This window comes from Chelonia mydas, chromosome 11 (genome assembly GCF_015237465.2).
Source record: "Chelonia mydas isolate rCheMyd1 chromosome 11, rCheMyd1.pri.v2, whole genome shotgun sequence".
Lineage (NCBI taxonomy): Eukaryota > Metazoa > Chordata > Testudines > Cheloniidae > Chelonia > Chelonia mydas.
This window is the reverse complement of record NC_051251.2, coordinates 10,343,838-10,365,729: the sequence shown is the minus strand read 5'-3', so window position 1 is coordinate 10,365,729 and position 21,892 is coordinate 10,343,838. Positions and strand designations below refer to the sequence as shown.

Below are 21,892 nucleotides of genomic sequence, written 5' to 3'. Positions count from 1 at the left end.
TCCAGCATGGAAGGTGGCTTGAACCAGGTTGATGTTGTTTTTCACTTGAGCCTTTGAGTGGCCATTGATCAGCCAATAGTTGAGGTATGGGTAGACTTGAATGCCTCACTGCCTGAGTAAGGCTGCTACCACTGCCATGCATTTTGTGAAAACCTGAGGGGCTGCTGACAGACCAAATGGAAGAAGGGTGAACTGGTAATGGGTCTGGTTTTCAATAAACCCGAGGAACTTTCTGTGGCCTGGAAATGTGGAAATAGGCGTCTTTTAAGTCGAGGGTGGCATACCAGTCACCTGGATCCAGGGATGGGATGATGGAGGTCAGGGAGACCATGTGGCACCTCAGTTTCTTGAGATAATTGTTGAGACGACAAGAGGTCCACCATAGGTCAAAGACCCCCTTTGGCTTTTGGGAGTAGGAAATATCGGAAGTAAAACCCTTTTCCCCTCAAATCCTGAGGTACCTCTTCCACAGCCCCCAACTGCAGGAGGGCTTGCACCTCTTGGGCTAGAAGTTTCTCGTGAGAAGGGTCCCTGAAGAGGGATGGGGGATGGTAAGGAGGGGTGGAAGAAAACTGAAGGGTGTAACCTTCCCTCCACCATACTCAGTACCCAACAGTCTGAAGTGATGAAGAACCACGCCGGACTGAAGTAGGAGAGATGGTCCGAAAACAAAAGGGGGGCAGGATGCGAAGCAGGAACAGGTTTCGTGCCCTCAAGCACACCTTCAGAAGTTCTGTTTGGGGCCTCCTGCATGTCTGTGTAACCCCGGTAGTGAGGATAAGGTAGAGGGGAGGCGGCTCCTTCACTTGTAACCCCTGCTCCTTTTCTTGAACAGGTCCTGCCAAGGCAGTAGGGCCGAGAAGTGGGCTGGCCACTGAGGCCTGAAGTGCTTCCTTGAAGGCCCAGGGATCTGACCGTAGCCCTGGAGTTTTTCAGACAGTGGAGCTTTGAGTTTGTCTGTTCTGAAAATAGGAACATACACTTCAAGGGAAGATCCTGGATTGACTGCTGGACTTCCAGTGGTAACCCTGATGATTGGAGCTAGAAGCAACTTCTTGTGACAACAGCCAAAGCTATTGTTCTGGCCGCAGCATCACTTGTGTCTAGGGCCACCTGGAGGGAGGCTCTGGCTATGGTCTTCCTTTCCTCCATGAGGGCGGAAAACTCTTGCTTAGAGTCCTGAAGCAGCAAGTGTTTAAACTTTGCCATAGAGTCCCAAAAGTTGTAATCATACCTCCCCAGCAAGGCTTGTTGGTTGGAAATGCAAAGCTATAACCCACTCGTCTAGCTTCTTCAAGTCCTTCTGCTTGGGAGTCATGCCTAACTACCCTTGTCTGTCCCTCTCATTTGCCGCAGTGATCACCAGGGACCAGGGAGGAGGGTGGGAGTACAGGTATTAGTACCCCTTGGCCACTATATAATATTTTTTCTCTGCCCTCTTTGATGTGGGGGGGAGGCTGGGCTCTGCCACAGTGCTCAGACCAGACCCATAATGGTCTCATTGAGGGGTAGGGCCACCTTTGATGGGACAGACATGGCCAAAATGTCAATGAGGCAATCTAAAGACTCTTTAAGAATCTCCACCTCTAGCCCCAGGTTGGCAGCCACCCTTTTTAGAAGCTCCTGATGAGCTCTAAAATTGTCCCATGGCACCGAGCTGCTTAGTCCTGCGCCAGCTTCATCTGAGGTGGAGGAGTAAGAGGCCTGCACGGGGGGGAGGGGAGGAGGAAGGGGCCTTCCTCTTCTTCTTCAGCCACAATTACATCTCCCAGGGCTAAGTCCGAGTAGGAACAGCTGGACCGAGGCCCTGGTACTGGGGGAAAGCCCCACAGATTCCAGTACAGCCACTGGACCTTCACTGGCCACTGTCCTCCAGGCCAGGTACCAGCAGGGGGACCCACACTGAGATCCAGTGGGATGTAGGATGGGTAGTGGTGGCTCTGACTCCAAGGACGAGTCCTCTTGAGGATACCATGGAGAAACGGGTACCCTTTGCTTCCGTCAGTCAGTCCTGAGGGTCCGGGGATCGGTGCCAGATCAGGGAAGCCCTCACCAACAACAGGAGAGCCGGTTTGCCTCTTGTCAGTACTGCAGTCACCAGTGCCGGGTATGAGCTCGGGGGCCCCATGCTCCCTTCTGCTCAATGCACTCGTCGGAGCTGGTGGTTGCCCCACTGAGGTTGGCAGTACCAGAAGTGTTATTAAGTCCCTGGCTGCTGAAAAGGCTCTTGGGTGGAAGGCACCGCAATCCCAATGGTGCCACAGTGACTCACTCGCATCGGTGGATGTTCCCACACTGGACTCAATGGCACCTGTGAGCAGGGCAGAGTTGACCGTGCCACTAGCAGAACAGGGATAGAGGAGTTGCCCAATGCAGATCACACTCTGCTGCCCTCAGTACGAAGGCGCGTCCCCTCTTGGATTGCTACTTCTTATGCTTTTGTCTCGGTACCAGAGATGGAGAATGGTGCTGAGAAACGGGAATTGCCAGAAGGGTGCTTCACACCTAAATCACAGCGATCAGCACCAAGTCTGACCAACTTGGCTCCGACGCCAGTCTAAACACGGCTTCCATTAGTCTAGCCTCTCTAGCTTTCTTCGTTTGAGGCTTGAAGTCCTGGCAGATTTGACAATGCTTCTGTACATGAGCCTTTCCTAGACACTTCAGACAACTGGATTGTGGGTCACTCACGGGCATAGGCTTGCCATAGGAGGTGCAGGGTTTGCAGCTCGGAGACCGGGGCATGCCTAGCCCCTGGGGTGAAAGAAGCCCCTCTAAGCTAAGAGAGGGTTTCTAACTATATACACTATCTACACTAAACTAGAAATTAAGATTAAAATAAAACTAAACTAGAGAATAACAAGAAAAATCACTGAATGAACGCCTTGCCAAAGCAAGAGGACCTATTCCAGCGACCGTCCTGGGCAGTAAGAAGGAACTGAGAGGGTGTGGGGCCGGCTGGGCCCCTTATACCAGTGCATGAGCACACAGTACCAGAGGGCACTATGGGCAGCCTGACAGATACCACTGAAGGAAAATTCCCTGGCAACTGTGCACACAGCGCACGCACACCTAACATGGAATGGATATGAGCAAGCACTCAAAGAAGCAGGGGCTATGTAGTACCCACTTACATGATGATCCAACTTCAACTGCTTGTTATTAAAGTAAAGAAAGGAAAGTGCCCGATACCCTGTCATTATTAACCTATAAGAAAACTCGCCTCATGAAGAATGGACAGGCACAAAGCACTGCAAATAGCCAGGAGAGTCCAATATACTTGTATATACACTATAGTATATATACTTTTAACCACTAAGATGCCTTTTCAAAAATATTTTAAATAGAAAAAAATGAGCCTAGCAATATCCCTTGACTGAACTGATATGATATGATGGGATAGCCTAATTTTGGCAATTAATTGATCTTAGACTATTAGCGGTAGATATGCCCAATGGCCTGTGATGGGATGTTAGATGGGGTGGGATCTCAGTTACTACAGAGAATTCTTTCCTGGGTGTCTGGCTGGTGAGTCTTGCCCACATGCTCAGGGTTATCGCCATATTTGGGGTTGGGAAGGAATTTTCCTCCAGAGCAGATTGGCAGAGGCCACGGGGGTTTTTCCTCTGCAGCGTGGGGCATGGGTCACTTGCCGGAGGATTCTCTGCACCATGAAGTCTTTAAACCACGATTTGAGGACTTCAGGAGCTCAGACATAAGTTAGGGGTTTGTTACAGGACTTGGTGGGTGAGATTCTGTGGCCTGTGTTGTGCAGGAGGTCAGACCAGATGATCATAATGGTCCCTTCTGACCTTAAAATCTATGATTCTATGAACTCTAGAGAGAAAACTGGGCCAAATTCTTAACTGACATGAAATGGTCAGCTATAGCAATTTACATTAGAAGAGAATCAAGCCCTAGATTCTTAAACCGGAGTTCATCTTTAAAGAAAACAATTTGCCACTGAACATGACTAGAATAAGTTTCTTAAAACACTTAAGAAATTATCCTGCTGTCCTGAAGAAACCATCACAAGGAACAGTTTGGATAAATAAATCAAGTATTGTACAGTGTTCAATTTCATACATTACTACTATTCAGTAAATTGTTGCTTCTGAATAAATCTAAAGAACAGCATTAAATACTCTTTGGTTAAAAAAAAATCAAGATCTAGTGGGTTTTATTCCACAATTATATTCTCAAATAATTATTTAACAAATCACTTTTGAAAAACTCTTACTAGGGCTGCCAAGCAATTAAAAAAATTAGTCGTGCGATTAATCACACTGTTAAACAATAATAGAATACCATTTATTTAAATATTTTTGGATGTTTTCTACATTTTCAAATATATTGATTTCAATTACAACACAGACCACAAAGTGTATAGTGCTCACTTTACATTTATTTGGGGAGGTTTAGGTTGGATATTAGGAAAAACTTTTTCACTAGGAGGGTGGTGAAACACTGGAATGCGTTACCTAGGGAGGTGGTGGAATCTCCTTCCTTAGAAGTTTTTAAGGTCAGGCTTGACAAAGCCCTGGCTGGGATGATTTAGTTGGGGATTGGTCCTACTTTGAGCAGGGGGTTGGACTAGATGACCTCCTGAGGAATTATAAACAAAAAATAACTGCATTCAAAAATAAAACAATGTAAAACTTTAGAACCTATAAGTCCTCTCAGTCCTACTTCTTGTTCAGCCAGTCACTCAGACAAACAAGTTTGTTTACATTTGCAGGAAATAATGCTTCCCACTTCGTTAACAATATCACCCAAAAGTGAGAACAGGTGTTCACATGGCACTGTTGTAGCTGCGGTCGCCAGGTGCACTAAAAATTCATATGTCCCTTCATGCTTCAACCACTATTCCAGAGGACATGAGTCCATACTAATGAGGAGTTCTGCTCAATAACGATCCAAAACAGTGCAGACTGACGCATGTTCACTTTCATCATCTGAGTCAGATGCCACCAGCTGATTTTCTTTTTTTGAGTTTCAGGTTCTGCAGTTTCCACATCGGAGTACTGCTCTTTTAAGACTTCTGAAAGCATGCTCCACACCTCGTCCCTCTCAGATTTTGGAAGGCACTTCAGATTCTTAAACCTTGGGTCAAGTGCTATAGCTATCTTTAGAAATCTCACATTGGTACCTTCTTTGCATTTTGTCAAATCTGCAGTGAAAGTGTTCTTAAAATGAACAACATGTGCTGGGTCATCATCTGAGACTGCTATAACATGAAACATATGGCAAAATGAAGGTAAAACAGAGCAGGAGACATACTATTCTCCCCCAAGGTTACAAAATTTAATTAACGCATATTTTTTTAAACGAGCGTCATCAGCATGGAAGCATGTCCACTGGAATGGTGGCCAAAGCATGAAGGGCCATACGAATGTTTAGCATATCTGGCATGTAAATACCTTGCAATGCAGGCTACAAAAGTGCCATGCGAACACCTGTTCTCACATTCAGGTAACATTATACACAAGAAGCAGGCAGCATTATCTCCCGTAAATGTAAACAAACTTGTTTGTCTTAGTGATTGGCTGAACAAGAAGTAGGACTGAGTGGACCTGTAGGCTCTAAAGCGTTAAATTGTTTTGGTTTTGAGTGCAGTTATGTAACAACAACAAAATCTACATTTGTAAGTTCAACTTTCACCATAAAGAGATTGCAATACCGTACTTGTATGTGGTGAATTGAAAAATACTATTTCTTTTGTTTCTCATTTTACAATGCAAATATTTGTAATAAAATAATAATATAAAGTAAGCACTGTACACTTTGTATTCTGTATCGTAATTGAAATCAATATATTTGAAAACGTAGAAAAACATCCAAAAATATTTAATAAATTTCGATTGAATTCTATTGCTTAACAGTGCGATGAAAACTGCGATTAATAGCAATTAATTTTTTTAATTGTGCTTAATTTTTTTGAGTTAATCGCTTGAGCTAACTGTGATTAATTGACAGCCCTAACTCTCACACATTTAAGCCCTAAATGAGGACTGATTTAACACAGAGGTTATGCATGAAATGCTGAGAGATCGTTAGATTTAAACTATCACTGTTAATGATAAAGAGAAACATGAACTGGTAGTGAGAGGTTTACTGTTAAAAAGTTCAACAAAACAAGCATAATTTTGAAGTTCTGCATTAAAACACAAAGACCTAGTGTAAGATAATTGCCCTGGGAAATCAGAAAATATGAAAAACTAGACCAGATACTGCATTTTGAATGAATTTGTGTCTGCATTCAGAGACACAGCCTAATTGGTTACCCCACACATGTGGCAAAGGGAACAGAATTTAGCTCTCCCTAGAACACAGGATTCTTCTACCACCTGAGATATAGAACAACTACTCTTTAAGCCATCAGCAATTTTGTCTGCAGGCCAGCCACTAGAGGGTAGTAGTTCACACTTTAGACACAATAAAAGTAAATTAGTTTTAAAATACCTGCATACAACACAGCCTCAATGCGGTCCTTGATATGCTCAGAGTTACTTTCTGATGCAAGTGGAAGATGGGATGTTCCATTCGGAGATGGAACCACCAGAGGTCCTACTAAAAATGCACATGCTGCACCAAGATAATTGAGCAATGATGCAATAGCCGTTGCAGTGGCACGTTCATCGGGAGAAAACCAGGTAGTGGAGAGAAATGGAGCAGCATTCATTACAGTTGGACCTGCCAATCCATTTAACAGCTGCCCTCCATGAATCAGTCTGGAATGGAGAAAAGAATATGCAGACATTTACAAAGTAATTACTTAAACATTATGTAAGATATAGAATGCACTAAAATGTGTAACTCCACAAAAGATATGCAAAAATCATTAGCAGAAAAGGAAGCAGGACTAGACTCATGAAGAATCTAGAAGCTACTTTGTTCTTATTAGCACTGAAATGAATGGAGAAGTTAAATGTTCTCTTCAAAGAAGGAATGGTGAAGGGAATAAAAGAGTGACATTGCTTTGGAGAGGAGGATAGCATGATAGGGTATAAAGGAAGAAAGAGGCTTAGTCACAGTCAAGCTCCAAAATGTTAAACCTAACCCCATGTGTGTTATGCAGGCATAAGTCCCACTGAGAGTTTTAAACCCCTTATCGGGTTTCAATTTTGGATCTACCACAAAGCCCTTTTGCATATTTTCATTACACAATTTACTTCCACTTCCACACTAATGGAAGATTTACGCTAAAAGCAAGATAAGATTAGACCCTTAGTTGTTCTGAGACAGAATCGTCTTATTCTGCTATTTAGAACAGCCATGTAGCAAAATACAATTTCCCTTTCCTTGCCCCACCCCCGATGCACCCTCACCTGGGTCTAACAACTAAAGGCTGGAAATCAAAACAAAGGTATTAGTCCCGAACACTATAGACACTGAACACACACATCCAGCACTGACACAGTCAGCACACACATGGAGGAGTTTTTGAGCTCTCTTATAAACAAGGAATAGAGCCAGAAACCTTCCACTTTGACTTTTGCAAATGTAATCAGACTTGAGATGCCAAGACCTTTTGAAATTTATAAAATACATGGAGTCTAAAAAAGCAGTCAGGGACAAGCTAGCTAGCAAGCCAGCCAAAATCATTTTCAATCTCCAAAAGGAATACACCCTTTCTACATTAAGATGAGAATGGAGGTGATTTCAAAATTTATTTTGACCGTTATTTTTTAAAAATGAAATGTGAACCCTCTGTTACTGCTGCAAGAACATAGTCATAAGAAACACAAAGATATGGCCTAAAAATAGGAAACATAAGCTAAGCTTAATCAGCATTTAGGCAACACTTCAAGCCACAAATGGCTAAATGTCATAGAACATGGCAGGAGCTTTAAAATGTAGGAAGGAAAAAATCTCAGGAAAAGGTTGATAGATAGTTTATCAAGTTAACAACTAACATGTACCTACAAGAAAAACTGATGAATGCCACTCATTCAACATTAATTTCAATTCAAATCTATTAAGAAAAGGAGTACTAGTGGCACCGTAGAGACTAACCAATTTATTTGAGCATAAGCTTTTGTGAGCTACAGCTCACTTCATCGGATACATCTGATGAAGTGAGCTGTAGCTCACAAAAGCTTATGCTCAAATAAATTGGTTAGTCTCTAAGGTGCCACTAGTACTCCTTTTCTTTTTGCGAATACAGACTAACACGGCTGCTACTCTGAAATCTATTAAGGAAACTTACAAAAGATACTTTAGACCAAAAAAACACCATCCCACACCATCTAAAGGAAACATTTTACTGACTCTTTATCTGGGAGTTAAATTATATTAACTATTAAATAAAAGGAAAAATATCTGTTATAAATCTAACGATTAGATGTGTTATCCTTTCTTTGTAATATGCAACTGCAGCTATACTATCTCATGCTGTGATTTTGACAGACATCACAAGCTAAGCAGGGTCAAGCATGTTCAATTCTTAGATTGGAGGTCCCAAACAACCCCAAACGAACAGTTACTGACCTTCTGTAACAGCTGTTTTTCAAGATGTGTTGCTCATGTTGAGGCCCTGCAAATGTCTTGGATTGGAACTTTGGCCAGAAATGCTGCTGAAGAGGCCTGCACTCTCGTGGAATGAGTAGTCAAGATGGCAGGTGGTGGAACATTCGCTTGCTCGTAGTATGCCTGAACACAGGAGGTTATCCAGGATGAGATTCTTTGGGCTGAAACCAGTAGGTCTTTCATCCTCTCTGCTATTGACACAAAGAGTTGCATGGATCCGCGAACTAGTTTAGTTCTCTCGATGTAGCAGCCAAGGGCACACCTAACATCCAATGAGTGAAGCTGCCGCTCTTCTGAATTCTTGTGCCGCTTCGAGAAGAAGACTGGCAGAAAAATGGCTTGGTTGCTATGGAATTGCGAGACCACCTTTGGCAGGCAGATGGGGGTGCAGTTGAATCTTGTCCTTGAAGAAAACTGAGTATGATGGTTCTGACATAAGGGCCCCGATTTCAAAGACCCTTCTAGCTGAGGTAATTGCTATCAGGAAGGCAACCTTCCAGGAGAGAAAGAGCAGAGGACATACTAGCAGCTCAAAGGGAGGGCCCGTGAGTTTCGATAGGACCAAGTTCAAATCCCATGGGGGAACTGGTTTGCAAACCTGAGGGTGAAGTCTCTCTAACCCCTTAAGAAAGCGAATTGTCATCTCGTGAGAGAAAACTGACCTGCCCACTGGCGGTTGGAAGGCTGAAATTGCTGCTAGGTGTACCTTGACAGATGTGTGGGCCATACCTTGTTGTTTTAGGTGAAGCACGTTCTCCAGAACAGACAGAAGGAAAACCAAGCCAGAGAAAGGCCTCGTTGGGATGACCATATCAAGAAACACTTCCACTTGGTGAGGTAGGCAGCCCTAGTGGACAGCTTCCTACTACCCAGCAAGACTTGTCAAATGTGTTCTGAATAGGCTTGCTCCTCCAGATTTAGCCATGGAGCTTCCATATGGTCATGTGAAGGGACCCAACATTCGGTGGAGCAAACGGATGTGGTGTTGTGAAATCAGGTCCAAACAGAGTGGGAGTGCTAGCAGGGGTGCTACTGATAAGTTTCGCAGCATGCTGAATCAGTGTTGGCACAGCCATGCCAGGGCTATAAGAATAACTCTCACCCTGTCCCGCTTGATTTTTAGAAGGACACTGTGTACTAGAGGAACTGGAGAAAATACACAGTACAGGAGCTCTGAAAGGGAGCCCGGGCTGTGCCCGTGCAGTCAGCAAAACTGATGGCATTTCCTGTTCTGCTTGGTCATGAACAGGTCTACCTGGGGAGATCCTTACCTTTGGAAGATGAACCTGGTGACCTCTGGGTGAAGGGACCACTCGTGGTAAGAGGAGAGAGATCTGCTGAGGTGATGAGCCAGGGAGTTCCGGGCTCCTGGAGGATGGGAAGCCTTAAGGTGGATGAAGTGCTTTACGCAGAAGTCCCATAGATGGATGGCCTACTGCCATAGGGCGGAGGAACATACTCCTCCCTGCTTGTTGATGTAGAATATGGCTGTGGTGCTGTCCATCAGTACTCGCACTACCTTGCCGGGCAAGGTAAGAAGATGGCTCTTAACTCCCTGACGTTTTTGTGCCTGGGAGAGCTCTTCCTGGGACCACAGGCCCTGCATCCTGAGGCGATCAAGGTGGGCTCCCAAACCTAGGTCTGAAGCGTTCAACACGAGGGACATGGATGGCTGGGGGGCAACAAAGGGAATGTCCACCCCTGCCGACTGGGGGTCTCTTCCATCAGTTGAAGGAGGCGAGGACCGGGGCCGGAACAGTAACTACTGAGTCCAAGTGGTGTCTCTTCAACGAGTACACTGAAGCTAACGACACCTGCAGGGACGTGAGGTGAGCTTTGCATGCCATACACGGAAGTTAACACAGCCCTGTGTCCCAGGAGCTTGAGGCAAACCTGGGCTGTTCTGACTGGTTGGGCCATGACCTGAGATATCAGAGCCGACATTGTCTGGAATTGAGCCTCTGGAAGGAAGGCTATGACCTGGGTTGAGTCAAGCACTGGCCCGATAAACTCTATCCCCTGTACTGGAATGAGAATCGACTTGTTCATTTATCAACTGGCCCAGTGTTCAGAAGGTGTCTTGGACCAGGCCTGTGCTGTTCTTTACTTGGGCCTCTGAGCAACCCTTGATCATCAAGACCCTTATAGATTCATAGATATTTAGGTCAGAAGGGACCATTATGATCATCTAGTCTGACCTCCTGCACAACGCAGGCCACAGAATTTCACCCACCACTCCCACAAAAAAACCTCACACCTATATCTGTGCTATTGAAGTCCTCAAATTGTAGTTTAAAGACCTCAAGGAGCAGAGAATCCTCCAGCAAGTGATCCGTGCCCCATGCTACAGAGGAAGGCGAAAAACCTCCAGGGCCTTCCAATCTGCCCTGGAGGAAAATTCCTTCCAGACCCCAAATATGGCGATCAGCTAAACCCTGAGCATATGGGCAAGATTCATCAGCCAGATACTACAGAAAATTCTTTCCCGGGTAACTTGGATCTTACCCCATCTAAAACCCATCACAGGCCATTGGGCCTATTTACCATGAATATTTAATTACCAAAGCCATGTTATCCCATCATACCATCTCCTCCATAAACTTATCGAGTTTAATCTTAAAGCAAGATAGATCTTTTGCCCCCACTACTTCCCTCGGAAGGCTATTCCAAAACTTCACTCCTCTGATGGTTAGAAACCTTCGTCTAATTTCTAATCTAAATTTCCTAGTGGCCAGTTTATATCCATTTGTTCTTGTGTCCACATTGGTACTGAGTTTAAATAATTCCTCTCCCTCTCTGGTATTTATCCCTCTGATATATTTATAGAGAGCAATCATATCTCCCCTCAACCTTCTTTTAGTTAGGCTAAACAAGCCAAGCTCCCTGAGTCTCCTTTCATAAGACAAGTTTTCCATTCCTCGGATCATCCTAGTAGCCCTTCTCTGTACCTGTTCCAGTTTGAATTCATCCTTCTTAAACATGGGAGACCAGAACTGCACACAGTACTCCAGGTGAGGTCTCACCAGTGCCTTATATAACGGTACTAAGACCTCCTTATCCCTACTGGAAATACCTCTCCTGATGCATCCCAAGACGACATTAGCTTTTTTCACAGCCATATCACATTGGCAGCTCATAGTCATCCTATGATCAACCAATACTCCAAGGTCCTTTTCCTCCTCCGTTACTTCTAGTTGATGCGTCCCTAGCTTATAACTAAAATTCTTGTTATTAATCCCTAAATGCATGACCTTACACTTCTCACTATTAAATTTCATCCTATTCCTATTACTCCAGTTTACAAGGTCATCCAGATCCTCCTGTATGGTATCCCTATCCTTCTCTAAATTAGCAATACCTCCCAGCTTTGTATCATCTGCAAACTTTATTAGCACACTCCCACTTTTTGTGCCCAGGTCAGTAATAAAAAGATTAAATAAGATTGGTCCCAAAACCGATCCCTGAGGAACTCCACTGGTAACCTCCCTCCAACTTGACAGTTCACCTTTCAGTAGGACCCGTTGTAGTCTCCCCTTTAACCAATTCCCTATCCACCTTTCAATTTTCCTATTGATGCCCATCTTATCCAATTTAACTAATAATTCCCCATGTGGCACCGTATCAAACGCCTTACTAAAATCTAAGTAAATTAGATCCACTGCGTTTCCTTTATCTAAAAAATCTGTTACTTTCTCAAAGAAGGAGATCAGGTTGGTTTGGCACGATCTACCTTTTGTAAAACCATGTTGTATTTTGTCCCATTTACCATTGACTTCAATGTCCTTAACTACCTTCTCCTTCAAAATTTTTTCCAAGACCTTGCATACTACAGATGTCAAACTAACAGGCCTATAATTACTTGGATCACTTTTTTTCCCTTTCTTAAAAATAGGAACTATGTTAGCAATTCTCCAATCATACGGTACAACCCCTGAGTTTACAGATTCATTAAAAATTCTTGCTAATGGGCTTGCAATTTCTTGTGCCAATTCCTTTAATATTCTTGGATGAAGATTATCTGGGCCCCCCGATTTAGTCCCATTAAGCTGTTTGAGTTTCGCTTCTACCTCAGATATGGTGATGTCTACCTCCATATCCTCATTCCCATTTATCATGCTACCATTATCCCTAAGATCCTCTTTAGTCTTATTAAAGACTGAGGCAAAGTATTTGTTTAGATATTGGGCCATGCCTAGATTATCCTTGACCTCCACTCCATCCTCAGTTTTTAGCGGTCCCACTTCCTCTTTCTTTGTTTTCTTCCTATTTATATGACTATAGAACCTTTTACTATTGGTTTTAATTCCCTTTGCAAGGTCCAACTCTACTTGACTTTTAGCCTGTCTCACTTTATCCCTACATATTCTGACCTCAATAAGGTAGCTTGCCTTACTGATCCCTCCCTTCTTCCACTCCCTATATGCTTTCTGCTTTTTCTTAATTACCTCTCTAAGATGCTTGCTCATCCAGCTTGGTCTACAACTCCTGCCTATGAATTTTTTCCCCTTTCTTGGGATGCAGGCTTCCGATAGCTTCTGCAGCTTTAATTTAAAATAATCCCAGGCCTGCTCTACCTTTAAACCCATAAATTCTTCAGTCCAATCCACTTCCCTAACTAATTTCCTTAATTTTTGAAAGTCAGCCCTTTTGAAATCAAAAACCCTAGTCGCAGATTTATTTTTGTTAATCCTTCCATTCAGTTTGAACTGAATTAGCTCATGATCACTTGAGCCAAGATTATCCCCTACAACCATTTCCTCTATGAGGTCCTCATTACTCACCAAGACCAAATCTAAAATGGCATCCCCTCTAGTCGGTTCAGCAACTACTTGCTGAAGGAATCCATCAGCTATCGCATCTAGGAAAATCTGAGCCCTATTATTATTACTAGCACTCGTCCTCCAGTCTATATCTGGGAAGTTAAAGTCTCCCATGATCACACAGTTTCCATTAGTATTTACTTTATTAAAAACATTAAAAAGGGCTCTATCCATATCCAAATTAGATCCCGGCGGTCTATAGCACACCCCAAGCACTATCCCAGGGGAGGCTCTAATAGTTTTCTTCCCCAATTTAATTTTTGCCCAGACAGACTCAGTCATACCCATTTCATCGCTTCTTATTTCTTTACATTCTATCTTATCATTGATATACAGTGCTACTCCACCACCTTTACCTTTATTTCGGTCTTTCCTAAACAGCACATACCCTTCAATACCTGTAGCCCAGTCATGACTACTATTCCACCAGGTCTCTGTTATACCTATGATATCTGGTTTCACTTCCTGCACCAGTAACTCTAGTTCCTCCATTTTGTTACCTAGGCTCCTTGCATTAGTGTACAAACATCTTAATTTTTGCTGTTTAGCCTCACTCACATTCTGTACCCTATTAGGCACGGTTATTTTACTACCAGTATAACCTATTAGACTTGTATCTACACTGCCCTTCCTCCTACCTACAGCTGTATCCACTCTTACTTCATTTTCTTTCCACTCTATGCTGAATTCTGGCGTGGAGATTACCTGGACATCTCCCAACCATCTCCCCCAAATTCCTAGTTTAAAGCTCTCTTAATCAGTTGTGCCAGCCTCCATCCTAGAAGTCTATTTCCTTCCCTACTCAGATGAAGTCCATCCCGAGAGAACTGTCCTCTATCCATGAATGCCTCCCAATGGCCATACATCCCAAAGCCCTCCTTATAGCACCACTGCCTAAGCCATCTATTGATAGTCATAATCTTGTCACACCTTTGTTGCCCTTCTCTAGGAACAGGCAGAATCCCACTAAAGATCACCTGAGCCTCAATTTCCTTAAGCGTCCTCCCCAGCCTAGCATAGTCTCCCTTAATACTTTCCAGCGAGAATCTAGCCGTATCATTTGTTCCCACATGAAGGATAATTAGGGGATTCTTTCCCGCTCCCTTTAGAATCCTTTTCAACCTCAGGTCTACATCCCGTATCTTAGCACCCGGAAGACAGCACACCCTCCTATTTTCTGGATCAGCTCTGGTTACAGGCCTATCTATTCTTCTCAGTAAAGAGTCCCCAATCACATAGACCTGCCTTTTCCTAGTGACGGTGCTATTCTCCAGTCTATCCCCTGTTCCCTCTGGCTGCAAGTTCTTTCCATTCCCATTCTCCCTTGTAATCCTTTTTAACCCATCCTGTATCCTATTGGGGCTCATATTTGGTGTAATCTCCATTAACTCTTCCCCTTTTCCTATAGGACTAACCTCTCTTCTCTTCTTCCTTGCCCTGTCACCCTCAGTGACTACCTGCTGAGCCCCTTCTTCATTTTCCAACTCTGCAAACCTATTCTTAAGCTCTATTTCTCCTTCACTAGCCCGCCTTTTTCTCTGCCTAGTTCTTTTAGTCACATGCTTCCACTGACCCTTGATCATCAAGATACGGGTAGACTTGAACGTCTTGCTTTCTGAGGAAGGCTGTTACCACCACCATGCATTTCGTAAAAACCCGAGGGGCCGCAGACAGGCCAAATGCAAGGAGGGCGAACTGGTAATGGGTCTGGTTTATGATAAATCTGAAGAATCTTCTGTGGCAATGGAAGATGGAAATGTAAAAGTAAGTATCCTTAGATCGAGGGCAGAGCACCAGTCCTCTGGATTGAGGGAGGGGATGATGGAGGCCAGGGAGACCGGGCGGCACCTCAGTTTCTTGAGATAACTGTTGAGGCAAACCAGGTCCAGGATGGGATGAAGCCCTCCCCCTCCCTTGGTCTTTGGGATTAAGAAATATCGGGAGTAAAACCCTTTCCCTCTCAATTTTTGAGGTGACTCTTGCACAGCCCCCATTGGTAGGAGGATCTACACCTCTTGGCCTAGGAGTTGCTCATGAGAAGGTTCCCTGAAGGATGAGGGTGGGAGGGAGGGGTGGATGAAAACTGAAGGGTATAACCATCTACCACTCTATTTAGCACGCAGGGATCCGATGTGATGTGGGACCACACTGGGCTGAACTGGCAAAATCAGTCCAAAATCAAAGGGTGGGGGGGTGGCAGGATTCAAAGTGGGAACTGATATAGCACCCTCGAGTGCACTTTCAAAAGGCATGCTTGGGGCCACTGGAGTACCTATGTGAGCCCGGCATCGAAGGTGAGGTGGATAGAAGTGGTTGATGACACTTGTAACCTCTGCCCTTCTTTTTAACAGGTCCTGTCTTGGTGGTGGAGCTGAAAAGTGGACCGGCTGTTGAGGTCTAAAGTGCTTCCTCAAAATAGATGGAGCATAGAGGCCTAGCGACCTGAAGGTAGCCCTTGAGTCCTTTAGGCCATGGATCTTGGTGTCTGTCTGCACCGAAAAAAACGACGAGCCTTCAAAATGGAGGTCCTGAATTGACTGCTGAACATCCTGAGGTAGCCCCAAGGACTGCAGTCAAGAGCATCGCCTCATGGCCACTGCAGAGGCCATCATCCTGGCTGTGCGTCAGCTGCGTCCAGTGCCGCCTGGAGTGAGGCTCTGGCAACATTCGTTTCTTCCTTTAAGAGGGCAGAAAATTCCTGCCTTGAGTCCTGAGACACAGTCTTTAAATATGTACAAGGAGTCCCACGAATTGTAATCGTATCTCCCCAGCAGGGCTTGGGGAGTCCACCTGTCGAATTTTCTCCCAAACAGATAGAGTTTCTTTGTGCCCTTCTATTTGTGGGTAGCACGTGCTTAGCCCTGTCTAGACCTCTCATTGGCTTCCAATATAACTAGGGAGCCAGGAGGGGGGTTAAAGTATAGGTATTCGTACCCTTTGGCTGGCACATAGTATTTCTTCTCTGCCCTCTTCGAAGTGGCAGGGAGAGAAGATGGGGTCTGCAGCAGGGCTCTGACCAGACCCCTTACAGCCTTGTTAATGGATAGAGTCACCTTAAATGGTGCTGGTGCAGCCAGAATGTCAATGAGGCTGTGGGATGATTCCTTGAGCGTCTCAACCTCTAGCCCCAGGTTAGCCACTATGCTCTTTAGAAGCTCCTGATGGGCTCTAAAGTCACCTTGTGGCAGTGAGCTGCTTGGTCCAAGGTTGGCCTCATCTGGGGAGGAGGAGAAAAAGGAAGAGACCTATACCGGTGAGGGTGAGAGGGGGCTTCTTCCACTTTTTCAGCCTCAACTACCTTCATGGGGTCCACGTCCTGTGTACTGGCACCAGAGTCAAGGTCCAATGCCAAGTGAAGTGGTGCAAGGGCCCTCCTCTTAGAAGCAACCAACCGAGTCTGATTGGTGAGAAGATGGACACAGTAGCAGGGGAAACCCCAATGGGTTCCAGAATGGCCATTGTATAGGCCACTGTCCATCTGGGCAAGTACTGGCGGGGGGACCTGCACCGGGGTCCAGCAGCATGTAAAACGGTTACTGGTGGCAGTTCTTGGGATGGGTATTCTTGGGAAGGCTCCACCTCAGACTCAGATGATGAGTCCTTCCGAGAGGACCACAGGTGTGCGGGTACCCCTCACTTCCGCAGATCGATGTTGAGGGCCCGGGGACAACCTCGTAGAAGGAAGCAGGGTTAGCTTGCCCCTGGAAAGTATCCAAGGTCCCGCTGCCGGGAAGAAGCACCATGCTCTCTTCCGCTCGAGCTCATTGGTTGTCCCACTGGAGTTGGCAATAAGAAGTCTCTGGCCACGCTAAGGACTCCGGTTGAAGACACTGCGATTTCGCTGGTGCCATGACGACTTCCTGGCATAGGCAGGGATCCCGCACTGGACTCAATGTTTTGGCCAGAGTCAACGGTGCCACCATAGGACCAGGGGTGGAGGAGTGGCACGACAAGGTAGCACTCTACTACCTTCCCTTTCACTGCCTTTCCTAGGCACTAGTGAGCACCCTCTCTTGGAGCAGTGCTTTTTATGTTTCTTCCTTGGCACTGGAGATGGCAAATGGTGCCAGGATATGCGTGGTGCCAGAGGAGCACTCTGCACCAAGGCCAAAGTGCTTGGTGCCGAATCTGAGAGGCTTGGCTCCAAAGTCGGTCTAAGAGCAGCTTCCATTAGGGTAGCCTTCTGTCTAATCTCTCTGTCTTTCTTCATACGGGACTTAAAAGTCCTGATAAATCTGACGGCGCTCTCTTACACTTCAGTTTCATGACTCCTACTCTCCTCCTGTGGTATCCTCCCAAACACTTCAGACAACTGGAGTCTGGGTCACTCATGGGCATAGGCTTGCACAGGAGGTACAAGGTTTGAAGCCCGGGGCTGGGCATGCCCAGCCGCAGGGGTGAAGGGAGCCCCTCAACAATAAAGGAAAGGTTCTAACTATTTACACTAGTATTATATACAATATTTACACTAAAACTATACTAAGATTAATAAACTAGAATACAGAGAAGAAACCACTGAAAAATGCCTTGCCAAAGCAAGAAGAGTTATTCCAGCAACCATTATGGACAGTAAGGAACTGAAAGGATGCGGGGCCAGTGGCACCTCCTATACCAGCACATAGGTGTGAAGCATCAAAGGGTGCTAGACCCGGCCCGATGGATACCGCTGAGGGAAAAATCTGCAGCAACAGTGCATGCAGCACGCGCACACCTAATGTGGAATGGACATGAGCAATCACTTGAAGAAGAATCTGGTGATTCAGCAGAGATTAAATCAGTACTGAAATAATGCTCCAGAATGGGTTAAGAAACGACACACTGTCTTTGAGCAAGTTGCAAAATGAAGACCTATTATCTTTGTAAAGGCCTATAATTGCATATCTAACCTCAGAGATACAAAAATATTCACTTCACTGTACGAACCCAAGATGGAGACATCACATTTTAATTCAGTACATTATCCAAATAACTTAACTGAGGGGGGAAATTTTTTTGAATTAAAGACTTCACATTTGTCTCTTCAGTTTATTTTCTTCACCCCATGCTCTCTTTCCTTTCCCATTTAGTATGACATCTTTTTAACTATATCATGCCTGCTCTATTTGCCTCTTAGTCATCTATAAATCCTGGTGCTATCCCATTGTATATTTCTATTTACCTATTTCTTTTACAAGTATTTTCACACTATTTTTCAAATGCCAATATTTTAGGTTTTTAATTTTCAAAACTTTATTCTCACAACTATTTGTGCTTCTGGAGTATTGCCTGCTTCAAATGTATCTGCATATGTTTGTATTGTTAACTTCATATCCCTCATTCATAAACTTGCTTGAATTAAGTTACTTTTCAAGAGATGGAGATTATTTTCATTGTCCCTCTTATGTATCTCTAGCTTGTCTCCCAAAGGAGATGGAAAAGATACTCAAAATGTGGTTCAGTGCATACAGTAGTAATCTACTACTATACTCTAGGAGACAAATATGTAGCAGCTAATACAGATGACAGAGAAATATGAACACAATAGTATCAGGGATTGCTGTTTGTTAGAGTGTCTTGCTACCCATGAACTAGATTTCAGTCTAAAAGACTACCAAGACTATTTCCTACAGACCATCATCAGCACTAAAAATTGCTCGAAGATTAGAACATTTGTTCCCATTATATCCCCATTTTCTTCTGGTTTGTGTTATCCAAAAGGAGCAAAGAGCAACTACATTTTTTTCCTACAGCCTTACACTGTAATTTAAGTTTGATTCTGTAATACAAGATGTCTTTTGTATGAAAGGCGAGGACGGCAAGATAATTTTAGTCCAGTTCTGAACCCAGTTGGAAAACACTTTTAAGACCTGATACACTAACAGCTGAATTTTGATTGATTCTGTGTTCAGCTCTGTTCTGCCCTCAGATTTCTACATTAATTAGATGAATATTGGAAAAGTATGTTCAGGTACCAAGCAATGTAGAAAGTACTGAGCTCAAACAACAGAAAATATCCCAAGAGTGTGAGGCTTTTTATCACAATCATGAAAAAAAATTATGACAGAAAAATTTCATAAGGAATTTAATACAGACTTATAAAATAACCAATTGTTCTGCTTCTGCCTTAAAATGGAAGTGGGTGAGTGCAGGTCTGATTCAAATACCATCTTGGCAGCCATAATAGAAACCCATGTTTAGGAGCACTTTCTGGATATCTGCTCCTTTGGCTAGTGAACTTGGCATTAAGTGAAAAAGACGGTTACCTACCTTTTCGTAACTGTTGTTCTTCGAGATGTGTTGTTCTCGTCCATTCCAATTAGGTGTGCGCGCGCCGCGTGCATGGACGTTGGAAACTTTTTCCCTTAGCAGCTCCCATCAGGATGGCAGGGGAGCCCCCTAGAGTAGTGCCCTCATGGTGGTGTATATATTACCCTGCCGGCCCGATCCCCCTTCGGTTCTTTCTTGCCATTGACTCCGACAGAGGGTAAGGGGGGTGGGTATTGTAATGGATGTGAACAGCACATCTAGAAGTACAGCAGTTACGAAAAGGTAGATAGCTGTCTTTTCTTCTTCAAGTGATTGTTCACGTCCATTCCAATTAGGTGACTTCCAGGCTTACCATAGGAGGAGGGTAAGAGTCATGGAACGATTGACTGGAGAACAGCTCTGCTGTCTGCGATCCAGGACAATATGCATCGTGCAGAGACAGAAAGACCCTTCATTCTGTCAGCTATGGAGACAAACAATTGGGTCGACTTGTGGAAAGGTTTTGTTCACTCTATGTAGAACGCCAGGGCTCTCCGGACATCCAGGGCGTGTAGGTTGCGGTGTCTCGGGCTTGTGTGGAGTTTTGGAAAGAACACTGGTAAGCAAATGTCCTGACCCATGTGGAATTGGAAGACCACCTCGGGGAGAAATTTAGCGTGTGGTCTAAGCTGCACCTTGTCCTTATGAAACACTGTGTAAGGTGGTTCAGAGGTGAGGGCTCTCAGCTCGGACACCCTCCTTGCCGAAGTAATGGCCACCAGGAATGCCACCTTCCGAGAAAGGCAGAGGAGGGAGCAAGTGGCCGGGGGCTCAAATGGTGGGCTCATGAGTTTGGAGAGGACTAAGTTTAAGTTCCAGGTTGGGACAGGTGGGCAAGAATACGGAAACACCCTTTCCAGACCTTTGAGGAATCGCCCCACTATGGGATTAGAAAACACCAAGTGCCCAGACTCCCCTGGATGGAAAGCTGAAATGGCTGCCAGGTGTACTCTGATGGAGGAAGGGGATAGACCCTGATGCTTAAGGTGCAGGAGGTATTCTAGAATAACTGAGATGGTAGCCTGGAGTGGTTGAAGGCACTTGGGTTCACACCAACAGGAAAACCTTTTCCATTTTGCCAGGTAGGTAGCCCTAGTGGAAGGTTTCCTACTGCTGAGGAGAATCTGTCCCACTGACTGAGAGCACTGTCTCTCCATGGAATTTAGCCACAGAGTTTCCATGCCATGAGATGCAGAGATTGCAGGTTCGGGTGAAGGAGGCGCCCATGGTCCTGCATGATGAGGTCTCAGTGGAGGGGTAGGGCAATTGGGGCATCCACGGACAGCTCTATAAGGGTTGTATACCAATGCTGTCTGGGCCAAGACGGGGCGATCTTACAATCGCCCTGTCTCTGCAAATTTTGAGGAGGGCCCGGTGGACAAGCGGGATAGGAGGGAAGGCACATTTCAGACCCCCGCCCCATGGTATTAAGAACGCATCGGTGACTGAGCCCAGACTGTGGTTTTGGAATGAGCAGAACTGAGAGCACTGACTGTTGCTCTTGGTGGCAAAGAGGTCTACCTGGGGATAACCCTACTTCTGGAAGACTGCCTGTATGATGTCCGACCTGATTGACTACTCATGCGTGTGGTAAGACCTGCTGAGGCGAGCCATAAGCTCATTCCGCACTCCTGGGAGGTACTATGCTTCGAGCTGAATGGATCAGGCTACATGGAAGTCCCAGAGAAGGAGAGCCTCGTGGCAGAGAGGTAAGGAGCGGGCTCCGCCTTGTTTGTTTATATAAAACATGTCTGTGGTGTTGTCTGTCAGGACTGTTGCGCTGTGACCTTGTAATGTGGCATGAAAGGTTTGGCAGGCCAGACGAACCGCCCTGACCTCCTTCAGATTGATACGGAGAGGTATCTCGTCCCTCGACCACAAGCCTTGTGTCCTCAGGTACCCTAAGTGTGCGCCCCAGCCCAGATCGGATACGTCTGTTACTAACGTCAGAGAAGGCTGGGGCTTGGTGAAGGGGACCCCTGCACAGACCACTGGTTGGTCCAGCCACCAGCGCAGGGATTCTAGCACCTGAGCCGGGATCGTGGCCACGAAGTCCAGGGGGTCTCTGTACAGACGGTAAGACAGTGTGAGCCACCCTTATAAGGGTATGAGTCTCAGTCAGGCATGCTTGACCACGTACTTGCATGCTGCCATATGTCCTATCAGCTGTAGGAAACACCGGACTGAGGTAGTGGGATGCCAAAGCACTGAATTTACGATCTGCTCTATGGCCTGGAATCTGGGCTCTGGAAGGCTTG

The 21,892-nt window shown here is 45.2% G+C and overlaps 1 protein-coding gene across 2 annotated transcripts in view; it reads right to left on the bottom strand.

The window, feature by feature from the left end:
- SLC49A4 (solute carrier family 49 member 4) overlaps window positions 1-21,892 on the bottom strand; it is a 153,391-nt gene that overhangs the window by 57,092 nt on the left and 74,407 nt on the right. For both annotated transcript variants that reach the window (XM_043524878.1, XM_037912036.2), the window contains one exon: window positions 6,463-6,731. In XM_043524878.1, coding sequence (XP_043380813.1) covers window positions 6,463-6,731 — 269 coding nt within the window. The remainder of the gene's footprint in view (window positions 1-6,462; window positions 6,732-21,892) is intronic.